The sequence below is a fragment of the Nycticebus coucang genome, chromosome 18 (assembly GCF_027406575.1).
Source record: "Nycticebus coucang isolate mNycCou1 chromosome 18, mNycCou1.pri, whole genome shotgun sequence".
Lineage (NCBI taxonomy): Eukaryota > Metazoa > Chordata > Mammalia > Primates > Lorisidae > Nycticebus > Nycticebus coucang.
This window is the reverse complement of record NC_069797.1, coordinates 28,382,754-28,395,245: the sequence shown is the minus strand read 5'-3', so window position 1 is coordinate 28,395,245 and position 12,492 is coordinate 28,382,754. Positions and strand designations below refer to the sequence as shown.

Below are 12,492 nucleotides of genomic sequence, written 5' to 3'. Positions count from 1 at the left end.
TGGGTGAGTGACTTGGGAGCCAGGGCAGCATCAGAACATTTCATACCTGACCAAAGAATGAAAAAGACTAGCTTTTCCCAGGGCTTATTGCAACTATAAGATTTTCTGCTGGGGTTAAAATAATCTCTCTCTCTAATATCCGATATTAGTATCTGTCTCCTGTCAGGTTCTTCTACAACATGAACAAATCTCAGAATCATACAGATGAGCAAAAGAAACCAGTCGCAAAACCCTACACACTGAGTGATTCCATTTATAAAAACCCACAAAACTAATCTCTAGTGTCAGAAGTCAGGATAGTGGTACCAACCATCAGGTGGGGGCAGTGGCTGGAAAGAAGCAGGGTGAGGGTACTTTGAGTTCTCCGTCACACGTTCTGCTTCTTAGTATAGATGCTGGTTTCACAGGAATGTTCAGTTGGCAAAAATTCACCAAGCCATGTAATTACAATACAACTTTTTTCTATATGGTTACTCTATATCAACTAAAAAGAGATTTTTTCAAAAGTGCTTTCTTAAAGATGTGACTGCTTACCTTCTAAGGTATTTGGAAACTTTTGCATCCAGGTAGGAACCCCCAAATCAGGGTTTTAGACCAGAGATAGAAAGAAGTCTGGGTTTTTTCAGCAAGAAGAGAGTGTCCCTGAGGAGCAAGACCTGCCTCTAACTTCAGAGAAGGTAGAGAAAAGGAGGGACAGGTTGTTCATCTACAGGCTATAAAGAGGCAGTTTATCTCTAAGGCACAGTGTGTCTGTCCAGAAGATCTTCTCCAGCTGAGTACAGATGAGCAAACACCATCCTGTCTCTATTCTCCAAGGCAGGGCACTCTCACCTGGCCAGAACATCTGCATTGATTGGTTGGTGAGTTTTTGGCATCTCTTCTCCTGATTCCTCTCTGAAAGGCTTGAAGCAGACTGTGCTGAAGAAACCTAACTTCCCACTCCTCTCCCATCCTTATTGTTTCTACAAGTGTCTGAAAACCCAGACTAGGAGGGCAGGGCCAAACAATTTATTTGCCTGGAGACCTTTGATGAGGAAAAAAAAATAAAAGTAATGATGGTGGTCTTGTGTCCACAGGTGAAACAAATCATGGAGGAGGCTGTCACCAGGAAGTTTGTGCATGAAGATAGCAGCCACATCATTGCTCTGTGTGGTGAGTGAGTGACTGAAGGATGATGGGTGGTGAGTCTAGAGCTGAGGACACTGTCCTGGGGCCAGGAAAAGATGAGCGCTTAGGTTTAGTCCTGTCTGTGAGTCCAAATCAACTTGGAAGCTTTTGAATGTCCTTGGGCCTCCTTGCATTCCTTCTGAATCAGGATCTTCAGTGCCAAGAATCTGTATTTTCTGTATATTTTTTGTTTCCCAGAATAATAACTCTCAAATGTTAGCATGCATGAGAATCACCTGAATATCTTGTTAAAACCCAGATTTCTGGGTCCTATCCCTGGAGTTTCTGATTCTAGTAGGTCTGGGTGGGCCTGAGAAGTTGGATTTCTAACAAGTTCAGAGATGATGATGCTTATGTTGCTTGCCTGGGACCACACTTGGAGAACCACTGTCCGAGATGATTCACGTTTGGGAACCACTGCTCTATTTTAGCTTTGGAAGGAAGGTTTGTGCTTTTTGGATGCTTTCTTTGCTACTTTTACTTTCTGATTAATCCCACCTATGTTGTTCTATCATCCTATCTCTCCAAGCACTTTATTGGTTGAAAAGAGCCTTCCTGCCTTTGATGGGAGAAAGTCCATAATAAATCGCTGCATCCTTCTCAACACGAAGACTTTGCCTTTGTAGGAACAAGTCAAGTTTTCTTGGAATTTCAGAAATTAGACCTTCCTCTAAACTCCCTATCCGAAAGGACAAGGAACCATTTGTCATCTCTATGTTGTTTTCCTTGACTTCTGAGATTGGTGTTTGGAGTTCATGAAAGGGAAAGGAATGGCCAGGTGCAGTGGTTCACTCCTGTAATCCCAACATTCTGGGAGGCCGAGGCAGGCAGATTACCTGAGCTCACAAGTTGGAGACCAGCCTGAGCTAGAGCGAGACCCTGTCTCTAAAATAGCTGGACATTGTGGTGGGCACCTGTAGTCCCAGCTACAGCTACTCTGGAGGCTGAGGCAAGAGAATCGCTTGAGCCCAAGAGTCTGAGGTTGCTGTGAGTTATGATGCCACGGCACTCTACTGAGGGCAACAAAGTGAGACTCTGTCTCAAAAAAAAAGAAAGAAAGGGAAAGGGCTTGGCATCCATAGCACAGTGCTTATGGCGCCAGCCACATACACTGAGGGTGGTGGGTTCAAACCAGGCCTGGATCAGCTAAAAAAAAATGCAACAACAAAAAATAGCCAGGCATCATGGCGGGTACCTGTAGTCCCAGCTACTTGGGAGGCTGAGGCAAGAGAATCGCTTAAGCCCAAGAGTTTGAGGTTGCTGTGAGCTGTGATGCCACAGGACTCTAACGACAGCAACATAATAAGACTTTGTCTCAAAAAAAAACGGAAAGGAATGAAAGAGCAGATAAGGGAAGGGACGCTTTGACAGTTGCATGTTGAGGCAGATAGATCTGTTCTTCCCAATAGCAAATACCCACTGAGGGCTCACCAAGTACCAGACACTGTCTCCATGTAAGGAAATGGCAGTGACAAGATAGAGCTTCTGCCCCAGGGCCTTACATTCTGTTGGGGAGACAGGCAGAAGACAAATGCACAAATAAATAAATCATATGGGAATAGGAGTGATAAGAGATTTGAAGAAAAATAGAGATGTGAGAGGGTAATCAGGGAGAGGTGACCCATGAAAGAGTCTGAGTGACAGACCCTTGTGTTTGAATCCTGCTGCTCTGCTTCATATGTCATCCTGGGCAATTTTCTTAGCTTCTGTCACCCACAGTTTGCTCCTATAAAAACAGCTCAACAATTCCTATCTCAAGGAATTTTTGTGGGGATTGACATGATGCATATGAATGTTTATTTCTAGAATTATAAGAGCTTAGAAAATATCTTTCCTTTTCATTTGGATGGTTAGGCTAGGTTTGCAGGATTTGAGTTCCCCCCATCTCCCATTTGGGGAAGTTTCCCTAGTTCTTGGAGATGATATAATAATGGTTCTCAGGCTTATAAGGAACAAGCTGATCTCAACTTTTCCTATGTTTTGGAAAGAAGCATGCCAGCCTTACAGTAAGTGACTCTGAAGGGTATGAGAACCTTATTCCTTTCTCCTTATACTATGTTCCCTTGATGTTAGCTAGTATCTGTTGCCATCAGAAGGGCTCTGCTGGCACCCCAGTTATGCACGGCTTGGTGCTGGGCTTCATCAAAGCACACACACTAAAGAAAACAGAATAAAATAGTGCGAACAGCTTGTGCATGGGCGCCACGTGTGGGTAGCCATGGGAGAATAAGGGAAAAGGAGCTGGAGGAAAAGAGGCAGAAAAGAAGCTATGGGCATCTCACTTTTAGGCCGTTACGGTGAGCAAAAAGTGTCAGCTCTCCTCCAATCAGTGCTGGAGCCCCCAGGAAACAGTGGGGCTTTTACTTTTGTCTCCTGCCTGGATGCTCAGGGCTCTTTTTCAGGAGGCAGGGATAGTCTGCTCACAAGGAATGATTTTTCTACTTTTAGCTACTTGGAGTTGCTGAAATAGAACAAAGCTCCCAGGTCTCCAGGGTTCTGAACTCATCCCAGGAGCAAGAGGAGCCCTGTTCTGTTAGTCCTCAGCAGGTGCCTCAGGTCCACCAGTATAAAAGTAAATGCCTACAATGTCAGGCAAAAACTGTCCACAAGGAAAGCTGGTCAGAGTGGGGACTGAGGTGACCTGGATACCGCTTGCCCTGTGTGAAGAGGAACAGTCACTTTTCGGCTCCTACAGAAATGCAGGCCCAGATTTCCTATAGCTTCTGTTATATTTTAAGAAAAGCTAGAAGTCTGGATCTTTATATGAAATTTCTCACTTTTTAAATACTGACAACTAATTCTCATATGAAAAGAATGTGTGGGCCAAACAAAAGGCATCTGCAAGCCTCTGCCAGTTTGCTGCCTCTGCGTTGGGCTCAGTACATGGTCGCTGCAGAGAACAGGAGCCAATAGTGTTACGCTAAGCTAAGCTGGGCATCTGTGACCACAAAAGAAGGAATACATAATGCTTTGTCAAAATTGGTGTTCAGTAATGAGATAAATCCCAGTTTGGGCTCAAAATAAGGTTACTTGAAAACAATGAGTATCAACCCTTTCTCCTCCTGCATGCAAACCGTTTCCATGCATCGGTACAATCATAATCATGGATTCTTGCGAGGGAGTAGGAGGGAAGACTAGACGTACGTTGATGGAGAACGCCCCCACCCCTGCCTTTTTGGAGATTCTGATGTGCCAGTATCCCTCGTGCCCTGGAAAATGCTCTGACGTGCATTTTTAGTCTGAAGTAGATCCAGACCTAAACTGGGTCTTGCTACTGTCTTAGACACGACCAGAATTCAACTTTGTTCTGAATGGGGGAATGGGCGTGGAGAGAATGTGCTGAGAGATGAGGAGCAGACTGAAGGCCTGGATCAACAGCACAGGGACCACAGTCCTCGGAGCTGCAGGGGTCCCTGGGTTCCACACTGGCACTCTGTTCTTGTCAGAGGAGTGGGTGATCGAGGAGAAAGGCAGGCCTCGGGAAGAGGAGCTTCTCTGAGCTTTGTTAAGAGTACAGACACTTGAACTGAAAAAAACTAGATTTTTAGAAAGCCTTAGAAATGGAACTGATCAAGACCTGGGCTTGGGCAAACCCAGAAAAGTGGCAGTCAGATCCCCACTGCAATAACCCAGGAGAAGGGCAAGACGCCTGGCAAGACTGGCAAGAAAGGTGTGTGGAGTGTTTGCTGTGGTTGTTCCTAAACCTGTCTGTCCAGAGCCAGGTATGCAGCAGGCCCCTGCAAGCAGAAACCTTTCTTATGTGGAAGTTTGCTGGCAACAGAGAGGGAGTCCCTGTGTGCTATTCCTCCTACTGCAGAGCATGCTTAACTCCCCTATGACTGCCCCCTCCCTGCTGGTGGAGGGTAGGGCTCAGAGAATGGCCTCCAAACTACTGCTGTGGGAGAGGGATCTTTGATATCTCTTTTAAATCTTAAAATATCATGTCAAGTTTATGTTTTGCTCCATAATATTGCCTTTGAATTTTTTTTCTTAATGTAAATACTTCATATTGAATCAAATTAATGCTTCATGTTACCCCTGTGGCTTTATGAACCCCCTGGGTGTAGGCTGGTGTCTCTTGTCACCCGTTTCCCTGGAGGAGGTACTTTTTTTATTATTATAATTATTATTATTATTATTTGCAGTTTTTGGCCGGGGCCGGGTTTGAACCTGCCACCTCCGGTATATGGGGCTGGCGCCCTACTCCTTGAGCTATAGGCGCCATCCTGAGAAGGTAGTTTTAACTTGTGCTTATGGGCAGACCACTCAAAGTGAGGGCTGAACAGCAAATTGTCCCCAAGTGTTGCCTTTGAGCTCTGCATCTGGAATAATAATACATGTGTTTAAAAAGGGCACAGTTGTTCTCTTGCCATCGAGGGATCTGAGGTGATTTAGGCATCAGCCCATGAGCCTTGGGGAAAACATCGTTTCTCTGAGCCTGCCCTCCCGTCTGCTCAGATCTAAGAGTGTCTGCCCTCCCTGGTGTTGGATTTTAACCTTTTGGTGTAGAGCAGGTTTCTGAAGCTCTCAAGAGAGGCTTCTGGCCTGACAGAGCAAGTTCTCAGACTCAGTCATCTCTACCCCCAAGCCCTAGGCTTTGCCAGGCTTCTGGGAGATGGTGGGTCCAGGCTGGAGCGCAGCCTGCCTCAATCACCAGGTCCCCTGTCCTCCTGTGTGCAGATGGGTCAATGTGAGGGTTGCTCCAGGCTGAGGACAAGCTATAATGGGAGACGGATGGAGTCTGTGGCGCTGGGAATAACATTGAGCTTTATTAACCAGTTCCCTGTTGCTAAGCAGCTTTCATTAGCAGGGAAGGTCTGCCCTGCTCTGAGCTCCTTTGGGGAATAGCAAGGAGATGCTAATAAGTGGAGAGACAGGCAGGTGCTACAGAGGCTTGAGACCCACCTGGGATACTGTGGCCAGAGGTATTGCAGCGCGTTCTGAGAGTCAGGCTCCAGGCGGTTCTCAGCCTGTCTCTTCAGTAAAAAGGATTCCTGCTCCTTCCCACCTGCACAGAAGGAACAGCTCATTCTCAGGCTGTCTGACTTCTGCCTTCTATCTAGAAATGATCAAGCAGTAAGGAAGGACCTCTGGAAGAACTTGCTTCCCCTCACAGTATCTTGGGGCTTGGCTGAGGGCATGGGGTAGCAGTCTGTAGCTGGGACTCTGGGCTCAGACAGACCTGGTTTCAATCCTGGCCATGTTACTAAGTGTGTAAGCGTAGTCACTCATCTTTGAGCCCACCCCAGAAGGCTGATGTGAGGTCTAGAAGAGCAGCGCAGGGATGGCTCTGTGCCTGTAGCACATTGGTTACAGTGCCAGCCACATACACCGAGGGCGGTGGGTTCGAACCCAGCCCGGGCCAGCTAAACAACAATGACAACTGCAACAACAACAACAAAAAAAAAAAATAGCCGGGGGTTGTGGCAGGCACCTGTAGTCCCAGCTACCTGGTAGGCTGTGGCAAGAGACAGCTTGAGACTCTGCCTCAAAAAAAAAAAAAAAAGTGCAGGGGAAGTTCCCCTGTGGCTGGATGTACAGTAGATGCTCAAGAAACAGTGTTAATTACAGTGACCTCACGGCCCTCCCTGTACAGCCTTGAATCTTCCCTAAGATTCCATCTGGGATTCCATGTTTCCAGGAGTTTAGAGCATCTGAACAATCACGGAAATTTGATAGTGTTAAGGAATTGCTATTAATTATGTAGGTATGATAAAGGTATAAGTACATGTTTTTTTGTGGTTTTTTATTTAGAGACAGTCTCACTTTGTCACCGTTGGTAGAGTGCTATAGTGTCACAGCTCACAGCAACCTCTAGCTCTTGGGCTTAGGCGATTCTCTTGCCTCAGCCTCCCAAGTAGCTGGGACTATAGGCGCCTGCCACAATGCCCGGCTATTTTTTTGTTGCAGTTTAGCCGGGGCTGGGCTTGAACCTGTCACCCTCGGTATATGGGGCCAGCACCCTACTCACTGAGCCACAGGCACTGCCCTAAGTACATGTTTGTTTGTTTTTTGTAGAGACAGTCTCACTTTACCACCCTCGGTAGAGTGCCATGACGTCTCGGGACTCACAGCAACCTCCAGCTCTTGGGCTTAGGCGATTCTCCTGCCTCAGCCTCCTGAGCGGCTGGGACTACAGGTGCCCGCCACAACGCCCGGCTATTTTTTTGTTGCAGTTTGCCCTGGGCTGGGTTTGAACCCACCACCCTTGGTATATGGGGCTGGCGCCCTACTCACTGAGCCACAGGCGCTCTACAAAAAGCACTCTACTGAGGGCGACAAAGTGAGACTCTGTCTCCAATTAAAAAGAAAAATAAATAAATAAAATAGCTTCAAAACAATTCAGTAGTAAAGAAGAAGTGGTTAGCTGAAAGAATTGATCGTGACTTGTTAATTGTTTAAGTTGGGTACTGGGTACCCATCTTGGATTCATTATACCATCCTCTCTACGTTTTCTGTGTTTGGAATTTTCTATAAGGAAATGATTTTCTAAAAAAGAGGAGGAAGTAGATGAGAGTTAGAAGAGAGAGGGGTTGCAAGTATAGACAATTTTCTTGAGTAATTTTACACAAAGCAGCTAAGTGGGGCAGTACTGGATTGGACATGTAGGGCCAGGTTGGGTTGTGGTGATGCTTTTTTTTGAGGCAGAACCTCACCCTGTCATCTTGGGTAGAGTGCAGGGCATCATTATAGCTCACAGCAACCTCAAACTCTTAGGCTTGAGCAATCTTACCTTAGCCTACTGAGGAGCTGGCACTACAGGCACCTGCCATAACGCCCTGCTAGTTTTTCTATTTTTAGTAGAGGTGGGGTCTCACTCTTGCTCAGGCTGATCTCAAACTCCTGCACTCAAACAATGCACCCTCCTCAGCCTCCCAGAGTCCTAGGATTACAGGTGTGAGCCACCGTGCCTGGCCAATGATGCTTTTTAAAGTTGGAGAAATTATAAAATGTTTATGTTCAGGCGGGAAGTATCTAACAGGGAAAAATTGAAGGCTCAGGAAAGAGAAGAGACATTTGCCAGAGCAATGTCTTTGAAAAAGAGAAAGGGATTCTGGGCTCCAATGCACAGGTGGAAAAAGTGGCCTTAGGAGCCCAGATCAGACCATCCCTAGGAATAGGAGGAAAACAGGGAATGGCCCTGATGTGCAGGGAAGAAGGGCACTAATGTTCGCTGGTCATCCTTGGTGCCGAACAGTGATCAGGAAGCCTTTTGCACCTTCTCATATGCTGTTGTTTTCCATCACCCAGTACTCATTTGAGGTGAGACCTGTTATTTTCCCTAATTGCAGCTAAAGTTCAGAGAAGTTTAGTGATTTGCCCAAGGTCAAACAGTAAGAAGGAGGAGCCAGTGTTTGAACCCACATCTGCCTCATTCTAAAGTCTGAGCTGCAAAGGGGTGGGACTGCTTGTGAGGTCTACCCACGACTGGAGACTGCAGGAGTGGGAGCATTGAGAAAGGGCTGGCCCTCACAGAGACATAGCTTCGGTCATGGTTACAGCTCATGGTGTCCAGAAATGCCCTGGGAGACAGCAGATCCCTTCCTGAGCTGGCTGAGTGTGCTTACATCTCTGTTCACTGCCTGAGAGGCTGGCCCTGGCCTGGTTCCATGAGCACTGTGCAGACAGACCCTGCCCTGTGTTCCCAGCAAGGCAAGGAAAATGGGTACGTGTGGCATGAATTTCTTCTCCCTCACTTGGTTCCAGAAAATCAGGGCAATTCCTTTTCTTCCCAATCAGAGTCTGGATGAGAGTGTTGCTTTCTTGTTTTTGGGAGGTTGAGCAAGGCTGAATGCCCCTCAAAGCTGAAAGTAAACAGCTAGTATCACCAGTGCAGCCTGAGAGAAAATGTACCCGAGTTACCATAGAAATGCTCATTCTGAGTGGAGGCAGCCAGCACAAGTCCCTGGGGGGACATAGCCAGTCAGAGAAGTGGGGAAGAGAGGGGAGGACAATGCCTGGCGATGCCTCTGCTCCTCCTACCTCATCTGCCTCAGACCAAACATTGACTCCCTCCATTGCAGTTGAGGTGAAGCATATGTGCCTGTCCCTCAGTCCCTACTTAGAGGTGGCTACCCATCCCACCCTTCCTGTATCTCCAGGGAGGCTGCTCATCTCCTGGCAGTCTTGGGTCCACTATCCAGGGGCTTGAACCAGTGAGTCCCTAGCATTCAGCTTGTGCAAAATCTGCTCTCATTAGTGCCTCCCAAAGCTCCAGGACCAAAATGGACCAGCTGTGGCTGGCTGTTCTACCCACACTTTGTTCACATGGGTTCTCTATGGCAACTATGACTGAACTCCCCTGTTGCACAGATGGCAGCCGGTAGTAAAAGGTGACACCGCACCAGGTGGGGGGAGTAGGCTGCACTGTCAGGCCCGTTCTCTTCTCATTCCCACCTCCTCCTGGCCAAGCAAGGTACCTTGGGCCTAGCTGCATGTCAGGCTATGCTAACTCTGGATGCTGTGTCCCTGGATCTCAGCTGACCTGGGCTGGTTCTCTGAAGACAGTTCTGTGGGCCCCTCTGCTACCAGCTAGACTGAGGCCCGGCTTGTCCAGGCTGCTGAGCCCAGCTTTAAACAGATGCGTATACACGTGAAAGTGAAGGTAGAATGGGGGTAAGACAGACAGCTTTGCTTCTGAGGCCCCCGGGGCTGCTCGAGTACCCCTTCCTAGCCACTGCTGCCTTTCCTGGTAGCCATAGCTTTAGTTCATTTTTGTGAGCTCCTAAGATACTGAGGTTTGTTTCAGCCCCCTGAGTTGTTTATTTAATCCCTGCCCAGCTCAGGTCATCTGTTGTTGCCTTAAGCAGAACCCAGGAACCCCACCCCACCCTACTGGGAACCAAGCTTTTGGGAGACCCTGTTTGCTGAGGGATCTGGTGAAAGAGTGCCCAAGGACAGATCCAGCCTTTTTGGGATTTGTGATTTTTTTCTCTGCTTTAGAGAGAAGGTCTTGTTCTGTCACCCAGCTCACTGTAACCTCAAGCTCCTGGGCTCAAGCAATCATCCTACCTCAGTCTCCTCAGTAGCTGGGATTATAAGCATGTGCCACCATGCTCTTGGCTACTTTTTAACGCTCATGCATTATATATATACACACACACACACACACATATATATTTTGATAGAGACAGGTCACTGTGTTGTCTAGGCTGGTCTCAAACTGCCAGCCTGAGTACCCTCTTTTAATGTCCAGTAAAAAAAGGCACTCACCTAATCATTCTAGAGCACACCAACAATTTGCATACAAATTGTACTCAATTTCTGGGGGTCGGGGGGATGTACTTTGGAGACCCAGAAGCCCATCCACAACCTGTCTTTGGATGGTTGTTGTTAATTATTATTATTATAGGCCCTGTCAGTGGCTCATACCTGTGATCCCAGTATTTTGGGACGCTTCAGCCTTGGAGTTCAAGGTTACAGTGCACCATGCACTCCAGCCTGAGCTGCAGAGTGAGACCCTGTGTCTAAATAAATAAATAAGTACCATTGTTATTTTGCCTACACACTGCATATAATAACATTTCATTGCATATGCTGATTCTGTCAGTGGGGAAGACCCTTGTGGGAATGGGGAGGGACAAGTAAGTGTAAATAGTCACTGGCCAAGGAGCTGTGGAACTGGGTCAAGGATACCTGGCCTAAGGGCTCATTTACTTTGCTTAGAAAGTTGAGGGATGGGGCGGCGCCTGTGGCTCAGTCGGTAAGGCGCCGGCCCCATATACCGAGGGTGGCGGGTTCAAACCTGGCCCCGGCCAAACTGCAACCAAAAAAAAAAATAGCCGGGCGTTGTGGCGGGTGCCTGTAGTCCCAGCTACTTGGGAGGCTTGAGGCAAGAGAATCGCTTAAGCCCATGAGTTGGAGGTTGCTGTGAGCTGTGTGAGGCCACGGCACTCTACCAAGGGCCATAAAGTGAGACTCTGTCTCTACAAAAAAAAAAAAGAAAGTTGAGGGATGAGTGGGATTTCTCCTTCCCCAGATACTGCCTGGCACCTTGCCTGGGTTTCATAGAAGGAATTTAGGGGCCAGGAGGGGGAGTAGGAGCTGGGCGTGATGTTTGGGCTTCTCGCTGAGGAATGCTTCTGCTCACCCAAGAGAATCCCAGGCCTGTGCCCAGAGGCTGGCTGGGAGGGTAGATGAGGCCAAGTGGGATGAGAGTGCCCGTGCCAGCCACTCCCCAGCTCTCCAGCCTGGCTGTGTTTGCGGTTGCCTGGAGAAGGTGGGAAGGCTAATGACTTATTATCCCAGCCATTAGTCACATCACCAAGGCACACGATTCCCTGCAGGACGGGTGCCACCTGCTGCCACTCTGGGCTGTGCTGTTTCTCTCCCCACTCTGGGCAGGGACTATAACCCTAGGAAATGGCCACTAGTCTTCCTCAGGCATGGACTTGAAGCTGTGGCAGCCCCAGGACCAAGAGACTGGGACAAAAGGGTCACTCACCTATACATGCCAGAGCCACATAAGATCTCCAGAGACCAGGGGACTGAGCGGAGAGAGGTGTATGTGCATGCTGAAGCCAAAGATTTCCCCACGTGCCCCCCCCCACGTGGTATGTGCAGATCCTATCTGCACTTTGCACAGTAGGTGTGTGAACATGCTAAAGGAAAGACTGCCTCGTAAAAGAGAATCCTCTCAGGCCCCAGCAGGCAAGCGCTTCAGCAGGAGGCTCTCAGGAGAAGGGACTGTCCTGTCTGTTACTCCCCTGGGACATTCTCACTGAGTTGTCCCTCCTCCAGATTGGTCCCAGGGACGCTCTCACCTTCTAGACTTCAGTCCAAGAGAGGCCCAAACAAAACTCCTTTGTAGGTCAATAGTGACTGCTAGTTAGTTACTAAAAGCAAAGGCAGAAAACAGGTGAGAGGCTTGGTGCCTGTGGCTCAAACAGCTAAGGTGCCAGCCACATACACCTGAGCTGGCAGGTTCGAATCCAGCCCGAGCCCACCAAACAACAATGACGGCTGCAAACAAAAAATAGCCGGGTGCTGTGGTGGGCGCCTGTAGTCCCAACTACTTGGGAGGCAGAGGCAGGAGACTCGCTTAAGCCCAGGAGTTGGAGGTTGCTGTGAGCTGTGATGCTATGGCACTCTGCCCAGGGCGACAGCTTGAAGCTCTATCTCCAAAAAAAAGAAAGAAAACAGGTGAGAAACTATTTTCAGTGATTCTTTCCTAACTCCAGGCTTCATATTCTAACAGCACTAGTCAAAATAAACTTGATGGGGCCTCGCTTCACCTATTTCTAAGAGAGTGGCATCTGCACCCACCTCTGGGGCAGCCTATGATCCTTTCTGGGGCATGTTATGCCTCTTACTGCCAGGAAAAGG

At 48.1% G+C, this 12,492-nt stretch overlaps 1 protein-coding gene across 3 annotated transcripts in view; it reads left to right on the top strand.

The window, feature by feature from the left end:
* Nucleotides 1-12,492, top strand: part of SGSM2 (small G protein signaling modulator 2) — a 38,097-nt gene that overhangs the window by 3,158 nt on the left and 22,447 nt on the right. For all 3 annotated transcript variants that reach the window (XM_053568507.1, XM_053568505.1, XM_053568508.1), the window contains exon 2: nucleotides 1,077-1,152. In XM_053568507.1, the coding sequence (XP_053424482.1) occupies nucleotides 1,077-1,152 (76 nt within the window). The remainder of the gene's footprint in view (nucleotides 1-1,076; nucleotides 1,153-12,492) is intronic.